We start from the raw sequence: 24154 nt of genomic DNA on the forward strand, positions 1-24154 counted from the left end.
TTCTGCTTGGCCCACAAACATGCTCTATTCTCTAAGACGTTTGAAAAGCACCATCTTTGTATCTTGCTCCCACCATAAGCAACCATCTACCCTTCCTCCTCCCTTTGCTCTTGAAGCTACTTACTAGTAGCTTCTTATGTTTGTAAATCAGTAATTCTGCTGGCAGGAATTAGCAACCAAATTGCTCTCTTTCCAGCCTCTCTGCAGCCTTTCTTGATTGGGTCACTCTCCCAGTGGCTCTGGCTCCCATAACCAACTTTTACCTGTCTCTTCTTTATTTTTAACTATTTTTTTTTAGATGTAGATGAACACAATGCCTTTATTTATTTTAATGTGGTGCTGAAGACCAAACCCGGTGCCTCACATGTGCCAGGCAAGCACTCCACCACTAAGCCACAACCCCATCCCTGCTGGCTCTTCTCTTTTCTCTGGCTTTTAAATTTTTATATTTTCGCCCCAAGTGGATTCGATGGAATCACAGTTGCATTAAGATGGTATGCACAGAAAGTCTGGGCCCTAATGCTGAGAGCACCACAGACCCAGATGAGGGTTGACCAGGCTGTTTTTAATTGGTGGCCCTAAAAGATGTGGGTCCAAGTCCTAATGCCTGGAACCTGCAAATGTGACTTTATTTGGAAAAGGGGTCTTTACGGATATAATTAAGGGCCTCCAAATGAGATCATTCTGTACTAGCTCAGTGTAATCCAGATAGAGTAACAGGTGTCCTTAGAAGGACATCCAGATGGGAGACACTGAGTCATGTGAAGACAGATCCCAGAGTGACATGGCCACAGGCCAAGGAATACTTGGAGCCACCAGCAGCTGTAAAAGGCAAGGCAGGTCTCTCCCTTGGAGCTGCTGCAGGGGCCCTGTTGTTAGAAGCCACTGGGTTGTGGTAATTAAGGCAGTCACTAGGATAAATAAAAACTACCAGCACAAGCCTTCCTCTCACCTCCCCACCTAGTCCTCCCTTCCCTGCCCATTCCATTTCACAGAGATGACAACAGAGCAGTGGCAACTAAGGAGGGCTGCTGGTGACGCTGTGGCTCTCCTAGCAGAATGCTGTCAGTGGCATAGAGCAGGGAGGTGGCTGGCAGGCCAAGGGCTGACTCACACATGCGATCTTCAAGAGGTTCCAGAGCTCCTTCTGCCGCTTCTCCTGAAGCCGAACGACAGTCTTCTCATCCTCATTCATTAGACTCACCACTTCTTCCACCTTGGGCAACAATTCCAATGCCTTCTGCTTACAAACCACAGTTTTGCTGTGAAGAACAAACACGAAAAACTCAAGTGGGCTTTGGGCTGGAGCAAGCAGAACATCACCCCTAATAATACGGATCCAACTAGTAGTTGTGGATAGCTTCTTTTGCTGTTAAGCAAATCAGATCAGAGTGAGGGAAATGGTCTCACCCATGGCCTTCCTGCTGCACTATATTCCATCCTCTAGCAGGAAAGAGGGCTCGTACCTTAGCTGTGTATAAATCATTCGCACTTTCTTTTCAAAACCTTGAATTGCCTGAAGTAGTAACCGTACCATCTCCTGACTGTCACCATCTGTTCGTTGGTCTGGGAAAGACAGGGGTAGTAACATAGTTGCTCCAGGTGCCTGGCAGAGTACCAGCGCCTCAAAATGAGATTAAAAAGGAGCCAGAGGCCCCCATACCACTTACCTCTCGGCTTTTCCCTTAGTCTCCTATAAAGCTCTCTTGCTTCTTCCTCTCTGAAATATATAGAAAGCTCTGTTTAGATTCAAGAACAAATAGGAACCCTGGAAGTCTTGGTTGCTAATTCCTGCCAGCAGAAATACTGATTTACAAACATAAGAATGATGATATGTCTTTCTGGATTGGAGAAGACTATTATTTCTGGTAATATCTGTGGTAAGTGAATGATTGCCTTCATCATCCAATTCAAATATCCCCAAGGTATCACTAGAGCAAATCTTAAGAGAAGCAGTATTGGCTCTATCCTTCTGAATTCCTCTTCCACTTGAATTCTACAGTAGTGACTACAGGTGCTATCCCTGGATCTGAGCAAGAAAACATGTTTACCCTTGAAAATTTGAGCCGAGGGGAGACATAAATTCTTACCCCATTCCCCTAACAAAGGTCAGGCAATGTTCTCAAAAGAAGATTCTCATTTTAAAACTAGAGAATAAAAGAATTAGAGAAAATATGGAACAAATAATTAAAGTTCTGATGCTCAGATTTTTCAATCTCAAGAATCCTAGTAAAAGCATCAGGAAATACACTGAGCTCAGCCATGGAGTCCTTAATACACTGATCCTGCCTGCCTGCTTCCTTCTTGTCAGCACACAGGGGAAAGATGTTATTTCTTCAGGTAGGATGCTCTGCCTGTATGCTTCATCCCCTCCTGGAGCCAGTGCCAAATACCTAATGAAGACTCAAATGAACCGTGTCTAGATCTAAACTCCTAGATTTGCCAGGCTCCTCCTTCCCCGTTTTTCTTCCTGCTCTTTCAGTCACAGCTGAGCCACGGTAGGCAGGATGCGCAGTGATGTCTGATACAATGGTAAAGGATACTTGCATTTTATAGATCTTTATAGATTGCTTCTTATATACAATTCACGAATGCATCCTCAAAAACTTTGTGATGTCAGACAGTTTTCCCTACTATTTAACAGATTTGGAAACTGAAATTCAGAGTGATGGTGATTTCCCCTGGCTCATCTCAGGAACATCTTGACATGATTCACCAGGGGAACATGCTCTGCAGGAGGCTGATTCTACCAAGCCTCCTGACATGACACTAACACACAACCAGAAACTTGGGCAGGGGTATCAGTATGGGGGAGCAGAATTGGTCCTCTCCCAGGTGGCACTCACAGGTCATCCAGTGTGCCCCCCTGCTTCCGGCCCATTGGGCTCCTCTGCAAGTCCACGATGTCGGTCTGCAATGCCATCATACGTTCCACCAGATGTTTTACTTCATTCTCCTATTGAAAAAGCTACACTAATATCAACTGATGCAAGAAAAGCATTCTGAAGAACAAGGTTTGCTTTGGGTTGCCAGAGGGAGAACCTCCAAACTCAATGGAAACTTTCAAGTGACTGGCTGAAGGAATATGGACTCTGGAGTCAGAATAACCGGAGTTTGGATCTCACATCTACCTCTGGGTGACCCATGGGCAATTATTTAACCCATGAGTTGTAGTTTCCTCTTCCATAAAAAGAATTCCAGTAGGGCCATTTTAGAGATTAAGAAAGATAAAGTATGCACAAAGAAGATGCCCCATGCACATTACTTTGTCTTCTCTCCATTTGTCCATCCCAATGCCATCATGTGTGTGAAGGCCTGGACTCATGTACTTCATAGATGATGTATGTGAATGCCAAATAAGGAAATGTCTATATGATATTCACTTCCAAACAAATTTAAACTCATCAGGACTCATTTTTAAAAACAGACATCAAGGAACAGAGGTGAAAGTCCTCATCCAAGTGCACAGGGTGGAGATAGTAGGAAAGCCTTGGAGCCCAGGGTCTTGGATTTATGCAAGGTTTACTGAGTCACATTCCATTGACTCCACAATTGCTGTTTTTTCAGTGGCATCTGATTTAGTGTCCTGAAACTTTCTGCCAAGACCTTTCCTTTCTTATGGATTTCATGTACCAACAAAATCAGGCAAAAACTTTAACAAGAGGGTGTGTTGATCATTCATCTAATTCCTTTCCTAACAACAAGAGATCTAGGTTTTTCAAGGACATTCGATATTTTGCTCTTTACTTAAATCTGAAACATTGGTGTCTACCTTGAGTCTGCCTACAGTAGAGCTTCTTGTATTGGGTACTCTATCAGTTTCTTTCCAACAAGTCTGGTTAAGGAGAAAGGGCGTGGCAAAGAAATTTGAATTCTGACATGAAAGATCAACCGGTGTTTGATGAGAAAGTGGGAAATGGTAGAACAAAGCCTAACTCATATCACAAGAACAGAAACCTAAAATGAGTCTCCTACCCGCCCACACAGCTCCACAGCCTGTTCCATTTCCCTCCAGGCCAGTAGAAGTTTATCTGATGCTGGAAAAACAAAAATTGGGAAGAAAAAAAAATGAAAAACAAAAACACCACAAAACCAAAACAGAAGTAAGCAACTTAATTATAAAAGGACAAAAGAAACCTAAGGGGAAAAAAATGATTGAATGAATGAAAGGAGAAAAAGAAAGGAAGGAAGGGTTTCTTTACACTCATTGCAGAATACACTCACTAATTCCAAACTCGGTTTGCTCACTATACTTCTCCAGGTCAATCTGAATGCTGGTTTTAAAGAAATCCAACTTGGCCTTGAGCTGCTGAGACATAGAGGCCATGGAATTCTTCATCTTGGAGAGGCAGCTGTTATTCCGGAGGAGATTCATCCTGTAGGAACCATAAGAAACAGAACCTTGGAGCACCTTTGGGATCCAAATACCATTTCCTGTATAATAACAAACCCCCCTCAAACACCTAGGGAGGTCCCTGCTATAATAATAATCATCACTATTATTAAAGAAGCCACTTAAAACCATAAGGACAATTTCCTAGTCCTTAGCAATACATGGGGTTCTGCACCAAAATTAGAATTATATACAAACAGCCAATAAACTAAACTCTCTTAACTGGGGAAAGCATCTGTAACCCAGTATAATAATCAGGGGAGTTTTTCTAACCCAAATTGCAATGAGCTTCCCTGAGTTCCAAATTCTGTCCACAGTTCAGCCAACTCAACCCTCAGTTTTGCAATCCTGCTGCATATACTGACCACACTCACCTCATCAGGTTGAAAAGGGCTTCCCTCCAGCTAGCCCACCCAACCACTGCCTACCCATCCAAACCAGTGTCTCCCTCTTGTCTCTCAAAAGAGTTGCTTCTGGGTCCCTGCCTCAGCCACCTCTCTTAGAGCCAAAGCCACCAAGGAATTTTAAATAAATTAAATTTTAAAAAAATGTCTGGCACTACATGGCAGCTCGCTGTCCCTGCTGTAGCCGGTTACAATCCTCCTTCAGGGTTTGGATGCTGTGCCAGACCTGGCCCCACACTTTCCTCAGCTGGAAGAACGAGAGATTCCTTTTGGGCTCTTGAACTGGAAAAAGAGATGAACAATTGTCAGAAAATAACTCTCCTGCAAAGAACCACATCCTGCTTTGAAACATCACTAGTATTTAAAAAATTTTTATAATTATTATACTATTACATAACTTTTTTGGTATTATGCTTGGTTATTATCTTAAATATTTTTGTGTAGCCTATTCACAGTATAAGCATGTACCAGATGGTTAATAAACAGCTACTGATTTGATTTAAAGACCCATTTTGTGAACCATTTAAAGGCATGTTCACATGTACAGAGGCCCACATATTTTCAACAGAAACTCTTTTATGTTCACAACATTTAAGGTTCATGAAGTTTTATAAAAACACTGCATCAGCTAACAGTACTAGAGATAATTAAACTAGCAAGAAACCTAGAGATCTCTAAGACCTTGGACCGCCAGTCTGTTATCTAAGTATATGTATGTTTGTTGGGGAGATGGGAGTAAAATTATTCATTAAACGCTCATGCAATGGAATGTTATACAGCTATTAAAAAACAAAACAACTCTGTATGTACCAATAGGGAAAAAAAATCTATATAATAAATTGTTATGTGAAAAGGGTACTACCAGTGGTGTGTGAGGAAAAAATACCCCTGGGTGGATATCCAAACATTTGATAGCAGCAGTTTTCCTGGAAGGGGAACTCACAAGCTGGGGAGTTGGAAAGAGAGGCTGGCTTATTTTTGCATGGTATATTCAATCTTTCATATTTCTTCTTAAAGATACCATTTATATACATTAGTTACTAAAATATAAATGCAACTTCAAAAATAACTAAAATGGCTAATATGCAGTATTCTGTCCTCTGCTTAAAGCTCTATTATATTGAAATTAACTGATAATCTCCTTGACTTGTTTTGCTTATGTTACTCCTTTCACATCCTAGGTTAAGAAAGCTGCCCGTAGGACTGGGTAAATGAATTTCCTTTATGTAGCTCCCTCCCCTGGTTCAAGTCTCTCTCTTCTGCCTTCATCCATATATTACAACTGATCTTTTTTTTAAAAAAAAAAAAAAAAAAAAAACAAATGATGTTCTTACGGATACAGCTGACACTTTCAGGTTGGGGTCGTGGAGAGATCTGAGTCTCATAGGCAATTTTACTGTTGTCAAAGAGAAAAACAAGATCCATGTCCAGTGTGCGGCCCTCATTTAGCTGCAAAGAGGTAACAACAGAATGAGATCTTGTGGATCCAACCTTCCCATTTCCCAGCTAATCATGAGAGGTTCTGGATCACCTTCCATTGTTCATCAAGGGCATCATCTTTAGCCCCAAGTACTAAGCAGGTATGATGATTTTCTTCCTGACTCCAGCTTATACTCATCTTTCCTTTTATCCTCATAATTGAGAAACCAGCCTCTACTTCAGAGCAAAGCCTGTCCAAGGAAGGGGGCATGACCCTTGTCCTTGGAAAGACCCCCAGAGCACTCCTAGGCACATACCCACTCTGCTGAGTTGTTTATCTACAAATAACAGGAGAGATCTTTGGCACCAGGTGTCCCTGACTCAATCAGGCTAGGTGGGGACCCATAGCAACCCCCTAGCAACCACCAATCAGCATGAGACAGGGAAAATACCTGGGATGCCAGATGACCCTCCCAGTAGTTTATGGTGGTTGATAACATGTTGGGAAACCATGTAGTTCAGCACATACACCCCTCGTGGTTTAAAACAATCAGTTCAAACGAATCCCCCTCTTGTACTAACCAATCATCCTTACCCAACTTGTTCCCTCCAGTGAATGTACAAATCATGTTTTAGAGTTGTTTTATGATTTTCCTGCAGTGTGTGATGATTTGCTAAGAGATGCTATGATATATGTAAAGTCTTTGCCTTCCCCAAAGAGTATATAAAACTGCTGCAAACCCGGGGCCTCTCAGCATCACCAGTTGCTGTGTGTGCAGGGAGGACGGAGCTAGCTTGCAATAAACGCCTCCTTGCTGCTTACATGGATCTTGGTCTCTGGTGGTCTTTTGGGGGTCCCAAAATCAAGCATAAAAATAACCTGAACCTAAATCTTATTTACAATACATTGTATTCTATTTTTTTCTCTGATTAACTTTCCTGTCCAGTTAGAAGTTCACTGTACACTTCCCCATGCAATGACTATAAGTTAGTTTATAAGCTCTTTATGAGCAGGGACCATGTCTCACATTGAGGTGGTTAACACTAAGGTACCTAACAGCTCTATACACACAGGTAATCATAAATAGTTTTGGTTACTCAGAAGACTAGAGAATCATTTTGGCAATAAAGGCAAAAGAAAGCAAATCTGGGGGGCTGGGGTTGTGGCTCACTGGTAGAGCACTTGCCTAGCACATGTGGGACACTGGTTCAATCCTCAGCACCACATTAAAATAAATTAAAGGTATTGGGTCAAACTACAACTAAAAAACAAAATACTTTTAAAAAGAAAGCAAATTTGGTCTGGAAACAACAAGTCAAGCATGAAGTGGTGTGTGTCTCCTAGTAAGCCACACAGGAGATCTCATACCCCAACTTAAAAAAAAAAAAAAAAAAAAAAGCAGGCAGGTATATGTAATGCATGATTAACAGTCTATTTGATACAGTAAAGTAGCAATCCAAAAGTGTGATTAGTTTACTAGGAGACAAAGTTAGGGGAAAATAGGGCAATCTTCAGGAAGCAAGGAGCTCACCTTGCCATCTGAAATACACTGAATGGCAGGCTTGTCGGGGATCAATGCCAGACCTGCCTCTTGCAGTAGCTCCTGGTCCTTTTCTGGAATTCCTGTATCTTGCTGGATTCTAGTCTTTAAGTCCTGTAGACTCTCATTTTCTGTCACAGGATAGGTGTGAATGGTGCCCGTGACCATGTTCAAGATATGAACCAGCTACAACACAACTCAGATGTTATATTAAAAAACAAAACAAAAACAACAGTCTTTATGCAGATCCCCATCTATTTGTGGAGATCTTCCACTTCCCAACATTTCCCAGTCCCACAAAGTAAAGGCCTAACTTAAGGAAGGGAGGCTGGGTGCTAGGTTTCCACATTCCAGTCTTTAGTATTCCTGTTTGCATGTAGTAAGGACTTAGCTGTCAAGGTCAATGAGCTCAGTGTTTGCAATAAGGACTTAACTGTCAAGGTCAAAGAGCTCAGTGTTTGCAAACAGTGAGGACTTAACTGTCAAGGTCAGTGAGCTCAGTTGTCAGCCTCTTTTGTGGAAAGACTGTCAGGGAAGCCTAAATTTCCTCTTTCAGCAAGCTGGCCCTTGACCTACTATGTCCTCCCACAAATCTTGTCAGAATTGCTATGTCCCACCAGGGGACCCAGCAGTTGCCTCAGGGCTACCTTGCTTGCGCATTTACCTTTAAGTTTAAGATATCATCCAAGGCCTTGAAGCAGCCGTTGGGACCATACTGGGGATCTGTGCCTCTTTGTCGGGCGTGCCACATAAGCATCAGCTGTAGCCACTTCTCCAGTCGTTCTGCCAGTACACTGAGAAAAGCACAGTGTAGAAGAGATACTGCCAGCCAGTCTCAGGCTGCCTTTATATGTAAATTTAAAAGTTTGACCCTGCATATGTCTTGTCATTATGCATGGATGGCAACCAATAAATGGTTATTGAAAATGAAATGGACTAATCTGAGAGAGAAAAAAAAAACCTAAGTGCTTCCAACCAATTTAATCATTCATGTGTCATCCCTTCTCTCTCTTGACCTGCGAACACAGTTCCCCTAAATCAGGGATTTCCAATTCATGGACAAGTACACATTTCCGACTGGCTACCTGTGAATGACCTGTGAACGATGATCTGTGAAGTTTTTAAAATGTACTTTAGGGGGCTGGGGTTGTGGCTCAGTAGTAGAGCGCTTGCCTAGCATGTGTGAGGCACTGGGCTCGATCTTCAACACCACATTAAAATAAATAATAAATAAATAAATGGTATTGTGTCCATCTATAACTAAAAAAAAAAAAAAAAAAACCTTTTAAAAGAATGCATTTTAGGGCTGGGTGTGGCTTAGTGGCACAGTGCTTGCCTACCATGTATGAGGCTCTGGGTTCCATCTGTAGCACTGGACATCCAGGGAGGGAGTGGTTTATAAGTATTCACTAGTCCACCCCGCAACCTAGCCCCCATACTGCTGGATTTAGCATCTGGTAGGTGCCCACGACAAAATTCAAACTCCTTCTCCTAGACCCTCAGCACCTGCTTCCTAGATGCACTCAAGCCCTCCCTTGAGACCCACACAGCTATTCATAGCCTCCCCAAAGTGCCTTTGCTCACCCCAGTCTCCCCTCTGAACTTCTTTCCTCCATCTGTTCATAGCGTACACATCCTTCCAGCACATCCAAAATCACCCCACAAACTCTACTGCACACCATACCTCCAAATGCTCATGGTCATCATTCCCCATGCCTTGTAACTTTCCTTTGTATTATGAAACAATTCTGATAACTTAATTAACTGCTGTATTCTGACTCTAAGATTAGACTGGAATGCCATTCAAACTATAAGGATTTGTTGACTCTTAACACAGCATTAGGACAGATGAGGAGTGCAAAGAGAAATAAGGTACAATCTGCTCCCCTTAAAAGACTTACTATGGAAGTAATTATATTGAGTTCTGCATGAGTTTTATCTTATATATAATTACAAGAAATGAACAAGAAAGAAAGAAAAAAGATGATTTTGAGGGAGATGAGGGATGGGACTTCACCCTGTTTAAGATTGAGATAGATTATGTCAGGTTCTTAGTCACAGAGTAGTCTGTTTCAAAGTTATCAGATGTTACCTTGAACTTGTATTTCTGAAAAAAGGAAGATATGTAGTAAATTACCATGGTACCTTACCTGTTAAGATTATTGGGGTAGGGTAATGAGCTTGAAAACTTCACTGCTCCATTCAAGTCTTCACTAACAACAATATCCATCTCACTCTTCTGCCGGACTTTTGAGTGCCTGCAAGTATGCCATTATCATTTCCCTCAAGTCACTCAGTGGCCTCAAGAGCCATTTAACATTTGTAACATCACTTTACAACTATACAGATGACTTGTACCTCTAGATGGATATTTAATCTTTTGAAAAAACGGTTGGTATCCTGGTAGGTTGGTTTCTTCATTTAAGAATGGTTAGTAGTAGGGTAGGGGAGGTGTAGCTCACTGGTAGAACATGTACTCGGCATGCATGTGCAAGACTCTATTTCAATACACAGCACCACATTACAAGAATGGTCAGTACTACCTGAGAGAGTTTTTAAAGGATAGCCTCTAGTGGTCATTCACCATCTTGTGCCCTGAGTTCTACAGACAGCAGAACTCTCATTCTTGGCTCTTGCTTTTCATTTACTCTACTTTCCATTCCACCCAATGTAAGTTCTCATGTTTGATACAGGATAAAATTAGGACTTCCAAATCAAGATTACCAAATGCAGGTCACATTTACATGAGATGTGCAATACATGCACACACATATATACTTCCCTTTAAATGTGTATTGCTAAATATTTTTTTCTATGGAGAAATGAACTTTTACATTTCCCAATCTATGGAACCTCTTGGGATATCTGAAGTAGTATTTGAAGGAAAGAAATTTAAACCAACTGGCTTCAATCCTTCATGGTAACAAGAATACCTAATATTTCAACTTTATAGATAACTATGTAGTTTGCCATTGTTTCCTTAGTTGCTCATGTGGTGATATCATTTTTAGTCCAACACTTAGTGATAAGGAGATGAAGATGAAGTGATTCGTCTGAGGTCACACAACTAGAATGGCAGAATTAGGGTCTGAAAATTACTTGTGTAATTTATACTCTGCCTAAATATACAAATACATCTTTTCCTGAAACTCCTGAGAAATTCAAATTAAAAATGCTATTGTCCTGAACAATTCAGTGAACTGGCCTATCTGGAGCATGCATGAGATCCAGAATATTTGGTGTCTGGCAGAGTCTTGGAGTTTCCACATCTGGCAGAAACTATGATAGGTAGAAATCAGAGGCCCTCTCACTTTCTAATTGAAGTAGGATAGTCCTCCTACAGAAAACTGTCTATCAATAGAAAATTATAAAAGAACACACTAAATGGAAAATTATGTTTTAGGCAGATCCTAAAATGTATTTCAAAATTGCTCCTGTTCTGAAATTACTATGGCCACCTGGCCTTCCAGTACTGATGAGGGTAGTTCTAGGAAGAAGATTCTGTAGACAATAGATTTAACTGTGAAGATGCTGAGCCATTAGAGATATATTTTCAAAAACATTTGTTCCTGGGCTGGGAATGTGGCTCAAGTGGTAGTGCGCTCGCCTAGCATGCGTGAGGCACTGGATTCGATTCTCAGCACCACATAAATGTAAAATAAAGATATTGTGTCCACCTAAAAAACTATAAAATAAATATAAAAAAAAAGTTCCTGCAGTTCTAATGGACTCAACTCATCTTGTTAAAAATAATGGAAAAGTTCAACATCTGAATTGAAGAAATGCAATAATCCCTTGATTGATTAAAACCACTATAGATACACAAATAATTTCAAGCTTTTTTCATGATGGTTACAGTTAAAATGTGACTACAGTTATGAAATTCTCTAATATTCCAGAATCTATGCAGCTAAAAAAAAAGTCTTCTCCATAAGTCACCACAGGAGGGCATATTTTGCCACTTTGCCAGACTCCTCCAGTGAAGGAATTTCACCTCTGTCCTCTTTACATTACCAGTGTCTGGGATACAAATACGGAATTGACTTGGGTTGCCATCACAAAAAAACCTCTCTTCTAGAACTCATTTCAGAGGTTACACTTTATTCTTATCAATAAATATTCTCATGATGTAAACACTTGTCCTTTGAAAAGTTAATGTCTTTACTATTTCCAAAAAGATATTTAGAAAGATGACAACAGCCAATGGCAATGGTGTGGAGAAAGAGGCAGCTTTGTGTATTCCTGGCGGAAGTAAGTATTTAAATAACCTTTTTGGCAAGCAGTGTAATACACATCAAAGCCTTTAAAACGTGCATACTCTTTGATCTGTTAATTCCATTCCTACGAATTTATCCTAGAGAAATAACTATGGATGTGCAAGGATTTACCTACAAGGATGTTATTCTTGATTTTCTTTTAAGAAGTAAAAATTATAAACCACTCAAGAGCAACAACAGAGCACAAGTTAAATAAACTACAATGCAGCCAGACACTCAATGGAACATCAAATGGACATTCAAACAACATGGAAAAATATAAACTAGGTTCAATATTAGTTTGAAAAGCAAGGTATATCAGAGTATGTATAATAACCTATTTTTTTAAATTAAAAACACATGCACACACTGAAAATACACAAATTTTCATAGTGGTTATTCCCAGACTGTCTGATTATAGTCGTTTATTTTTAAAAATTGTATCTGTATCTTCCAAAATTACAAAAATAAAACAAAATTTATCTGAAGTAATCAAACTGGGCAGACTATTTAGGCTCAAGACAAGGATTTTTTATGTTGTAGATAAACTGGCTTTGAAGGAAACTTTTACAGAGTAAAATGCTTTAAAAGCACACAGAGGAAAGTGTTCAAATTATGCCACAAGTGGTGCAAAAAAAGGGGGCAAATGCAAAATTGAACAAATAAATATTGGTTAATTTGGTTGAGAGGTTCTAAAAACATCCTCAGAAGTAAACAAAACCAAGTAGTATCAGGTGCCTGTGGGGAGGGTACCAGGTGGTTGGAGACTGGTATGAGATGACTTTTGAGTCCATACTCTTTCATACTTTTGAAGTTTGAACCATGCGAACTTATTACTACTTAAAAAAAAAAAAAAAAAACCTTGAAATAAAAACTTTTTGAGAAACAACAGCATCATTTGAATTAGTGTGTGGCTTCCCAAGAAGTAATTTTCAGTGAAAGCTACTTGACTTGGGGGAATGTTAATTTTTAAATAATGTATTTTAGTAATGATTAACCTTTTTTCTTTTCCCTCCAGCACTTGAAGTTATTTTTAAAAATAACTTAAAAAATAATTTATTAGATTAACATTTAAAGCCACTTTCTTATATTTTTTTAAAAAAATATTTATTTTTTAGTTGTAGTTTGACTCAACATCTTTATTTTATGTGGTGTTGAGGATCGAACCCAGGGCCTCGCATATGCTAGGCGAGCACTCTACCGCTGAGCCACAACCTCAGCCTGACTTTCTTATACTTTTAAAACAAAAGTTTATATTCAGGCCAGGCATGGTGGTACACACCTTTAGTCTCATTTACTTGGGAGGCTTACACAGGGGAGCACTTGAGCCCAGGAGCTCAGGGTCAGTCTGGCAACATAGTGAGATTTGATCTCTTTAAAAGAAAAAAATAAAAATGTAATTAAGGTGCACTAAAATTTGTCAACACTAAATTTTCATGTAAATATTTCCTCACATGTAATGTGCAGGTATCCTTTATTTTTTACTAATGTACAGCATTCTGAGTACACACATTCACTTAACAGTGGACAAAGAGGCTGACTTGTTACTGCTGAACACAGAACAAGAAGCACTCACATAGTATTAAATTTAAAGAGGTTTCTTAACAACCACCCATTTTTCTAGATTTGTGGAGTTTGAAATGCCCACATGCTATATGCTAATGGGCAGAACTCTCAGGCTCAGCTTTGGGGCAACCAGTGAATTGGGGACAAAGTGAAAGAGATGAACAGAACCAGGGGTAACTCCATCTACCAGGCAGCCTTCCCTGCCCAGGCTCTCACTCACCACTGCACAGGCTGCCAATTAGGGAGGAAAGGCCGGAAGCCTGTGATGCACTCAAAGGCCAAGGTGCCAAAGCTCCAGTAGTCCACAGTTACCGTGTACTTCTGCTGCTCTAGCAGTTCCGGGGCCTGCAACAACACAAGATGAAGGCACACCTGAGCTGCCCTCTCTTCTTAGAAGCCACAGCAAAAGGTCCAAGCAGCTCATCTAATCATGCCCCCCACAACCCCCATCTCTCCTGGCTCCATCCCAAGGGTTCTAGCACATCCACTCAAGGGTGAGGAGGTAACTACCTGAAGATGGTGGTCTAGCTGGTGGTACCTAAGGTTTTCCTGTACCTCACATACTCTCATTAAATGCTGAGAGAAGAGCTAAGGAGTCAGGGCCCTGAGGGGTTATATTTGGTAGATCAGAGTAAATCAATTATGCATTTCAATGTGCTTTGATTTCTCCCCTTTAAAAATGAGGGCTGTGCAGAATTTCAAGGGATTATTGAAAAGCTAAGACAATGCAGGGCCCAGTCATGGGTGCTCTGTAGAGATTCGAAGATACAATACATAAAACAAAGGAAAACAATACCAGGTTATGTATACCAAATGAACAATGCATGCATTAAATGCTGACTGAATCTCCTGAACCAAGTAACATGTGGCCACACAATGGAATGGGATGTTTTCAATCAGGCAGGAAAAAGCCAGATGCCTGACATCTGCTAAAGGTGAGAGAGTTAGGGTGATCCAGGAAGGCAACAAAGCCCAGGTGGGGCCAGAACTGGCCTCAGAAGGTTCATTGAATGAGCAGGAGACACAGACAGAGACAGAAAGGACTTTCATGAGCAAGGGAGACAGAACTATGTACAACGTGGGTAGAAATGTGATACAGAAAGGTCAGGGAGTCCAAGCCAGGAGAAGAAATTTGGGGATGGTCAGGTCAATCTCTGGTTCTGGTTATGAACAGATGTTTTAACTCACACAGGTGAACAACTGGTCACAGTTGTTAGGATCCCCCTAACTGCTGCTGAGCTGATGACGACTCCTGCAGGTACTCAACAGGACAAATATAAGTACGCATTCTATGGATACAAATGCCAGAATCACAGCTCCCCACGAGTCACCACTAAGAAACCTCTATTCCACTGAGCAGGTGATAAACGGAGAGAGTTCAGTAGTAGAATTGGTAGGACATGAAAGAAATATTAACACATGCAAAAAGAGAACAAATGGCTTCTTTCTTATTTAAAAAAACAGGAAGATATTTAAGCTCCTCATACTTTCAACCTTTTTTATCTAATTATTCTCTACCGCCTCACTGCTACCACCAGCTCTGAATGGGCCTGTGGAAATAGGCTTCTTACTGCTTGTCTCTCTTGTTCAGTGCAATCCAATCTCTACACCAAAATGAAAGTAGTCTTTTCAAAGCCTGCTCCTTTTCCAAGATAAAGCTCTTTAATGTCATTCCAAAGGGTTTAGGATATAGTTTAAGACCCTTAACCAGCTAGCAGGCCCTCGATCTGTCGTCCCTCTCCCTCTCCCTTCCCAGCATCAACTTCAGACTCCCTCTTCCTTCTCTAGATCTCAGTCATGCTTTTAGGTCTTCCAATGTGCTATTCCTTTGGCCCAAATCTCCCCTTCCTCCACCTTTGTCTTTAATCTCCAGCCCTCATCTACTCATCCTCTGGGGCCCAGACTAGGCTAGGTCCTATATACCCTCATGACATCCTACAGTTTTCCTCTGTAGGGCTCAATGCAATGTAACTTAGTTACCTGTGTATCAAGTTAACACCTACTTTCTTGCTAAATTTTAAGCTCCTGGAGAGCAGGGGAATGCTTATTTTCTTTCCCATTGCATCACCAGCTCTAAGCATAGCACCTGGCACACAGACTGCACTGGATCGATATTCTGGAATAAATGGAGTAATTCAGAACTCAGATCACATAAAATAAAGAAGAGTAAGGAAAATACTGAAGGACAGTGAGGTTACAGTTCTGTGTAAAGGCACACTAGCTCAGCCCTTCTGACATCAAAGAAGACTACATCCTTCTGGAGGGCATATGATGGCAGAATATGCTAACTTGAGCAGATTATGGTTGTGAGCTCATGAGACAATTTCTATATATCTAGAAAACATCCATGAATATGGCAGGACTTAGATTCAGACAGGTAAGGATGGAGAGGAGCCCTACAAACATGAAAGAAACTGATAAGCAAACATGCAAATCCCATTTCTTACCAGGTATTGCAGGGTCCCAACAAAGGAAGTACAAAGACTGCCCTGATCCAGTTCCTTGGCATATCCTAGGTCAATAATTTTGTGTATTAACTGAAAAAAAAATGGAGGAGAAATCTGAGGGTTATCAGAATGTGTTGTTCTTCTACAAAGATTCAGATAATTTGTCATTACAGCAGAGATTATTACAGAATTCCCAGAGAGTATTAAATCCTAGATTCCTAAAGCCAGATACATAGAAGAATGCACTGAATATGGTAGAGAAATCATTCACTGTAAAAATGCTAGGCATATATTCTCCCTCATTCTGCTACCAATTACAAAAAGGCCAAAATTAACTGGTCATGGACCAGCCCTCAAGATTGCTAAACCTGGACTTCTTAATGTCAGAGATCAGGCAAGCTCCTTCTCAGGAAATACTTTAGTTCTCAAATTTTAGAACTACCAGCAAGAATGAATATGCCCTGGAATGAAAGTGAATCCTGTCATAGGCATGGGGTCAGATCTAGGATGCTGTCAAGAGTTGTACCAGGAGGATTAGTGAACTAAGAGCTGAACTGCTATATTCCCTTTATCAGCTCAGTCAACAACAGCATCAAGTCCTGTATGGTGGTTACCACCATACCTAAGCAGGGTAGCCATTCAAGAGGGTCACAAGAATTCTGGTGGACTACAGGCTGGACAAGGCTTGAGATGGCAAATGCCATTTCCAAGTGTCTTTTCTCAGACACACTGATAACCAATTTACAGTTGGTTTCCATTTTAGTATTAAAATTTAAGGCTCTTAAAACAAATGGAAAACAATAAGTCTACTTCCAAGAAGTACTAGCCCCAAAGTTTGGGAGTAGAGGTAGGACAACAAACAGTATTTTCCTTATCAGAATCCTGCAACTTGGGCAATTAACAATGTGAGCCATTTAAACTTGCCTCAATCTGCCAGTAAGAACTGTTTGCTGAATTTTGTTTCAAATAAAAAAGTATTGCCAGAGGATCAAAGTGTGACTCAAGGAAATGTGAATATAAACAAACCTACAAAACATGTTCCTTCTCTACCAGGCAGCTTCCCTGAGGCAGCCCCTGAGACTTCCTGAGTACAGGAAGGTCACTCACTCTTTGCTCTCCTTGCTGAAGAACGATGTTTTCTGGTTTTAGATCCCGATGGATGATTCTGTTTTCATGAAGGTATCTAAGCGCAGAAGCTGAGGGAGTGGAAAGAGGAGTGAATTTTTATTTAGTTTAAGAAATGCTTTTCATTTCAGAATCTCCTATCCTATATAATGTGCCCCTGAAATGCACTCTATAACTTTTAGTGCACAAACTCACTGTGGCAGGAAGGGGCCTAGGACAGATGCTCCTCAGGTGGGGTGGAGAGAACCTGGCTAGATGAGCAAAACTTACGACTACCACAAAAATTTGGCTTGTTCATGCAAAAATTCCAAGGGGCTGAAGAGGAGCTCAATGGTAGAGCACTTGCCTAGCATGCACAAAGCCTTGGATTCAGTCCCCTGCACTATAAGAAAAAAAAAAAATCTTTGTGTCTTCTAATCTGTATCATTGGTCTATGTGTCTACTTTGGTGTCAATACCATGCCATTTTTGTTACTATAGCTCTGCAGTATAGTTTATGGTCTGGGATTGTGAAGCCTCCTACTTCACTCTTCTTGCTATGAATTGCTTTGGCTAATCTGGGTATCTTATTTTTCCAAATGAATTTTGTGATTGCTTTTTCTATTTCTGTGAGGAATGTCGTTGGGATTTTAATTGGAATTGCATTAAATCTGTATAACACTTTTGGTAGTATGGTCATTTTGACAATATTAATTCTTCCTTGCACCCATGAGGTCACTAATTATAGTTTAGAGCAGTGATTCTCAAACTGAATTATCTGGACCAGTATCACTTGAACTTAGAAATGCTAAATTCTCAGGCTCACCTCAGCATCACAAGTTCTCTAGTTGATACTGACACTGAAATAATCTAAGGGGAACTTCTCTGGTCTTGAGGTATGAAAATCTAAATTCTGCAGGGAGGGCAAAAAGGCCATTTGGGCAAAGAATACTATGGTCATTAAGACCTAGAGTCTAATGAGGCTGGAGCTGGCTTTAGGAAGATATTGGGAAGCCTGAGAGGAACAGAAAAGGAATGCCTTCAATACATTTCGAAAGTTCGGCAGGTATTTATAAACTGTGCCTAGTTCTCTGGAAGGTTCTGCAGGGGATAAAACAAAGGACACAGCTCCAAATCTAAGAATTTATGTGGAAAGCAAGCCTATAGAAAACTGCCTATGAGGTCATTTGACACACACAGCTTCTGCTGTGAAGAAGAAATGGGATATTACACAAGGAGGGCCATGGCACAGAGCAACAGAGATCCATCCGTAACTTGGACTCCAAGAAGAAGTGATTTTTACCTGTAAGAGAGGTTTAATCAACTTTAACAGAAGTCCCAGCTAACAAGAGACTAACTAGGGAAGAGAAAAATAAAATGAGTATTGGAAAGAGATAAAATCATCCCTATTTGAGATGATAAGATAAATATGCATAGAAAACTCAAAAGACTAAAAAATGGAAAGAATTTAGTAAGAATCTAGTTGGCTGGAAACAAAACAAGTGTATACAAATCAATAGCTGTCCTCCGTGTTAGCTTATCTAGTTGAAAATGAGAAAAAAAAAAACATCTCTTTCACATTAGCAACAAAAACAAAAACATCATGGAGTGCAATTAGCAAAAAAGTAGTCTTATATGAGGAAAACTACATGGTATAAAGATAAAAGCATAAATAACATTAAAAAGTTCTGAAAGTTTATGACAAAGATATTATAAACAAAGTCCAAATACTAGAAATAAAGTGAAAGTCAACAATCAGGGAATGGCTGGACAAATTATGGTAGATCCACAGTACAACTGGCAACTCTTTTAAAGTAATTTAAGTTTATAGTTTCTGACTCAGAGGGATGTCAATGATGTACTGCCAAGTGAATGGTATGACCTGTTTTTTTTTTTTTTAATGACAGTAAAAAGCAAAAGCAACAGCAACATTAAGAGAAGTTTAAAAACAAGCCCTCTCTATGCCACCACACACATGCTTAAACACTCCCATGCCCATATAAGCACACACACAAAAACACACATAAACTCTCTTTGGGTCAGACTGAGAATGCAGCCGTTGAGAAGTAGGCAGCCTTGCAGGATAGGTGGCTGGTCCTGTCTATTTGCATCAGGAGGGAGTACTGTGCAGAGAGGAGAAAGCCTCCACAAAAACCAAGTGATCAGCATGCTCTGTGAGGACTTTCACCTGAACACTGCCTAAAAATGCACTTGAAAGGCAAAATGAGAGAGCTCAACAATGGAACTACATTTTATTAGGCGGGTTTTAGCTCAGGACATTAAGCCATACTGCAAAGTTGCTAATTATATACCCTTTTAAATCCAGTCTTTGAACACAGTTTTAACATTTCATACTTGTTCCTGATTTTCTTTTCTTTTATAAGGGACATAGTAACCTGATTGGATTAGGTACAATTACCATCCAAATGAAGTCAAAGTTGTGATGCTTTCCATGTGCCTGAAGAATTCCACTCTATCTTGGTCTCAACTTTGTTTTCTTATTTTGGCAGTACCAGGGGCAGAACCCAGGGTCTCATGCATGCCAAGCAAGCACTCTACCATTGAGCTACATACTTAGCTCAAATGCATTAATTTCTAAAAGTCAAAACTTCTTACCAACACTTTCATTTTTATTTTGCTATTTTTATTAAAGAAAAAAAGTGAAGTATAATAAAACTCTAATAACCACACCCACAAAACCTTATAGTCAGAGATGGCACTACTATTAAACTTGAACTATCTGCCAGCAGGCACCAAGATCACACAATAACTTAAAATTTTACTGATGGATTCAAAAAATTTTTGGTATGTGACAAGCTGTTGAAGAATATCAGGATATAATGTATGTAAAAGTGTGGGTCAGTTTATTCTAAAGCAGACTATGTGAAACTTGAGACTCGTGTAATTTGAGGAAGTACATATGCCAGACTAAGACAAAGGCCCTGAAGCCAGAAGTGTAACATTTTAAGGCAAATTACATGGGGTGGGAGCAGGTGAAGTGTTTCAAAAAGTCCCCGATGAGGAGAAAGAGTTCAGATGAGACAACATGTTATTCTCTACACTTCACTCATTAAGTGAAGAGGGATGGCAACTGAGTCCACTGATGACTATTAATAACTGTTTATTTTGATGCTTAAGCAACTGTACATAACAAACTTTAGTTCTCATTTCAGGGTGGTCATTTATTCTCAAATATTTCTGTTCACTTAACAAAGTCTAGAATTAAAGAATCTAACAGGTATAGTTATAGGTAGTTTCTTTACACATTTACACATTGTCTAACTGAAAACAGTAAAAATTCTGACAAGCAAGACCTCTTAAATGGTTTCTCTTGCAGAACAGGTCTTCAAAGAGTTTAGTTTAGTCAGACAGAGTCACATTTCACAAAACAGCCTCTGAAGAGCAGTGTCAGGAAATAGATCAAAATTGTCTAAAGCCAAGAGAACCTTAGTTTAAATTGGATGAAAAATGCAATATTGAGATTTAAGAAAAACAGTGTTGCATCTGGAAGTTTATTAAAAAACAATAACAACAACAACAACTCTAAACTCCTGGCAATAGTGATAGTACACATTTATAAAGATTGGGAACTACATCACTCCAATGCATAAAAGCCAAGAGTTAATTTTTCATGTTCTAATAGCAGAAACAAGTTATGAGAAGTGCTTGCTCTGTGTGAACTGTGATGTTATACCTCAGGGGTTGGGGATGTAGCTCTGTGGTACAGCACTTGCCTAGCATGTGTGAGGCTCTGGATCCATTCCCCAGCAACACACACACACACACACACACACACACACACACAACAATTGTTGACTAGACTACACTGTGGCATGTCCTAGAAAGGACACTGCAGAAAGAAGAGTCTCAGTTGAAGAATCTTCTACAAATAACAGCAGCTATTATCCTCATCAGGAATGGCATTCAGAGACTTACCCCAGTGCTCCCTTAGCTTATGAGGCAGACACAGACATATAACTGAAGAATGTGACTATCCTGTGATTCTTACTGATAAAACACAATTCTAAATCACAGCCTGTGTATTTTTTCTGGACAACAACCCAAGTTAGGGAATAGCTGGACTCACTAGACTTCAATGTAGAAAGGAGCTTTAGAAGGGTTGTGTCTATGAATCCCTACTTACCATACCACAAGTTTCAAGAGATAACTAAGCTCACTTCAGAACACCTGTTTAAAGTACATTCCACTGGGAAGAAATAGAAAGACAAATGGATCAAAATCTTGAGATAGAGATTAAAAGAAAAAAGTAAAGGTAGTCACCAAAATACAAGTTGCCACTGACTAAGAATGGCAATAGGATGCTTATGCACTCAATCAAAATTTATTTTGTCCCTAATATTTGCCAGCCAGTTTGTGTCCCTGGATTTTGCCAACAAAACAGAGTGGAAGGCCAACTGTGGACACATGGAGAAAGATTTAGTCTGGCTGGGTTTCCCAGCTAAAACAGGCTCTATGACTAATCAGCAAGGTAGCAAGGCAGCAACACCAAGTGCTGAGGAAAGTGTAAAATCATTTCCTTAGTCCTTCAATAAGTACTTGTAGTGTCTTGTTAGGAACAAGGGAAGAGGAATCCTGTGAAAGAATCACTGTGTGTACAGTATCAGGTCTAAACCTCTGCCCACAAAGACAAAAAGGCTGAGGGCCCTTGGGGAGGTATACAAACGGAAGCCTAATAAGGGGCAGCATGCACAAAAGTCAGCAGGAGGATAAAAAGTGGATTTTGAGAGTCAAGTATATGGTAGGCTGACTCTAGAGGGTGGGGAAAATGCTAGATTAAGAAGATTAGCCATTAGCTAATAGTATAATGAAATGTCTTTTCAGAGGCATGATAGATTAGCAAAATGTGGATAAGGAAGCCGGCAAGAGTTCATGACAGTGATTTACTGTGACACTGAATTAGTGGAGGCAGTAGTAACAGGGAAAATGGAATATACAACACAGGCAGGTTAAATGGACTGAAGAATTTTTAAATGGGAGGGTATGGAGCAAGAGTAGGGACAGATTCTAAGAAGAGGCAAGATTAAAAATTGACACTCATGTTGGGAAACTGACAGAAAGATGGGTCTAGTGACACAACAAAGTGGAAGCTGGGAAAGGCTCTGGTTTAAGGAAGAAGTCTAGGACTTCAATTTGGAATCAACTCTAAGAGAAATTCCTGTAGATATGGATATGGACTGAGGATAAACATCAGATTTTAGAAAAGAAATGGTTAATAAAGATGACCCAAGAACAGCCTGGCAAACAGAATACTAGAAAGCAATGGGCCACTGATCCATGTGGGGAAGGATGAATGGGATGAAGCAGGAATGAGGAAAGTAGGAAGACAAAGCTCCTGGCAAAAGATCATGCAGATGAGTCTGTGGCACGCTGTCAGGCTGGGACAGCTGAGGGCAACTCAAGGACAGTCTGGGAAAATCATTCTGCAGATCAGCTACCTAAGCAGTGAAATGAAATAGCTGGGGTGTAATGGACCTCAGAGGTTACTTAGAGGCGCAAACACCTCATTTAAAATTGAGGACCCTCAGACCCAGAAAGTCTCCAGCCTTGCCCAAGGTTAAAGAGCTGGTAAAGCGGAGAAACCCAGGACTGACAGCCAGCTGTCTTCTCTTTTGTAATTATATTATATTTATTTATTAATCTGGTTATTTTTGCTTTTCGACACACTTTCTATAGAGATGATCTGGGATCAAGTAATCATGTTTTGTTATAATCAACAGTAGAGTCAGACTGATGCATTCAATAGAACAAGCAAGAAAATTCACAGGTAGGAAAACACTAAACAGAGCACTCAGTTTTCTGATTCCTAATGGAGTTCTCTTCCCTCAAGCCATGTGTTCTCCCTGGAACCCTCTCTGCTCTTTACTATTGAAATACTGGATGCCATCTAGGAGCAACTGCCAACAGAAGTGGAGATGGTGATGCAGGGAACGAAGCACAAATAATGTGGGGTGGGATTCCTGAAGACTCGGAGAACAAGATGGTTAGTGTCATAATTTGGATCTGGAACATCCCCCAAAGATCCATGTGTTGAAGGCTTGATCTCCAGCCTTTAGCACTATCAGGAGGTGGTGGAACCTTTAAGAAGTGGGGATGAGTGACAGGTCTTCCAGTCACTGGGGGTGTGCTTTTGAAGGGGATAGTGGGACTCCAGACCCTTTTTTCTTCTTCTTTCTCTTTTGCATCCTGGTTGTGAGGTGAGCAGCTTTTTCTAATCTTATGCTCCCCACCATGATGTGCCCCACTTGCCCAAAACAATGGGGCCAAACAAACATGGTCTGAATACCTGTAAAACTGAGACAAAATGAATCTTTTCATAAGTTGATTACCTCAGGTATTCATTACAGTAATAGAAAGCTGACTAATATATTCAGTCACCACAGCAAGTCAGCCACCTAGAGAATCAAGAAGACCAATCCTAACGTAAGAACCAAAAAGGCCATGACAATCACACAAAGGGGTCCAGACTGCCCAGTTGGCTTCAGCATGGGCAGGATCCCCCTAACCCCTGGTACAAGGGAGTGCTTGCTGTCTGACCCTCTGTTTTGACTGCTCATCAGTTTCTTCCTCCACTGGCAGAAGGAAACACAGTCCAATGTTTTCCAAAGGATAATGAGCAAGATGTTAATTTACAGTCCACTTGCATATAACTTCCTTGATCTATTTTAGGATCAAGTTGTGTGGAAGGCCAAATAATTTCTGGCTGCTCCACACCTGCCCCCGCATCTCTTGCCAGTGTAAGGGCAATGGTCAGCAAGCTTGCCCTAGTACAGGAAGTGGCGGGCTCCCTGTGCTTGCCTAATTTCCTCATGTGTATTCTGCAGTGTTATCTTGTCAATGTAAAGTTCAGTGGAAAAATCCTACCTACGTCCATTATCTTGATGCTACTATAGGGAGAGCAGAGGTACAGAAGAAATTAGAAGCAAATAAGCTTAACCCTGAGGAGAAGGCAATAAATCTGGACCTTGCAGACAAGGGTGTGGCTCTGACACTTATCTGAAGTCAAC

The 24154-nt window shown here is 40.4% G+C and overlaps 1 protein-coding gene across 1 annotated transcript in view; it reads right to left on the bottom strand.

Annotated features, from left to right (window-relative positions):
* The window catches only part of Ikbkb (inhibitor of nuclear factor kappa B kinase subunit beta), a 48423-nt gene that overhangs the window by 7111 nt on the left and 17158 nt on the right, over positions 1-24154 (bottom strand). Inside the window, exons 6-19 of the mRNA XM_076853802.1 lie at positions 17134-17222; positions 16027-16116; positions 13800-13924; positions 9908-10015; positions 8422-8551; positions 7749-7943; positions 6132-6246; positions 4956-5079; positions 4225-4376; positions 3976-4037; positions 2847-2956; positions 1671-1720; positions 1467-1566; positions 1115-1262 (exon numbers count right to left, since the gene is read on the bottom strand). Coding sequence (XP_076709917.1) covers positions 1115-1262; positions 1467-1566; positions 1671-1720; positions 2847-2956; positions 3976-4037; positions 4225-4376; positions 4956-5079; positions 6132-6246; positions 7749-7943; positions 8422-8551; positions 9908-10015; positions 13800-13924; positions 16027-16116; positions 17134-17222 — 1598 coding nt within the window. The remainder of the gene's footprint in view (positions 1-1114; positions 1263-1466; positions 1567-1670; positions 1721-2846; positions 2957-3975; positions 4038-4224; positions 4377-4955; positions 5080-6131; positions 6247-7748; positions 7944-8421; positions 8552-9907; positions 10016-13799; positions 13925-16026; positions 16117-17133; positions 17223-24154) is intronic.

Source organism: Callospermophilus lateralis, chromosome 4 (genome assembly GCF_048772815.1).
Source record: "Callospermophilus lateralis isolate mCalLat2 chromosome 4, mCalLat2.hap1, whole genome shotgun sequence".
Lineage (NCBI taxonomy): Eukaryota > Metazoa > Chordata > Mammalia > Rodentia > Sciuridae > Callospermophilus > Callospermophilus lateralis.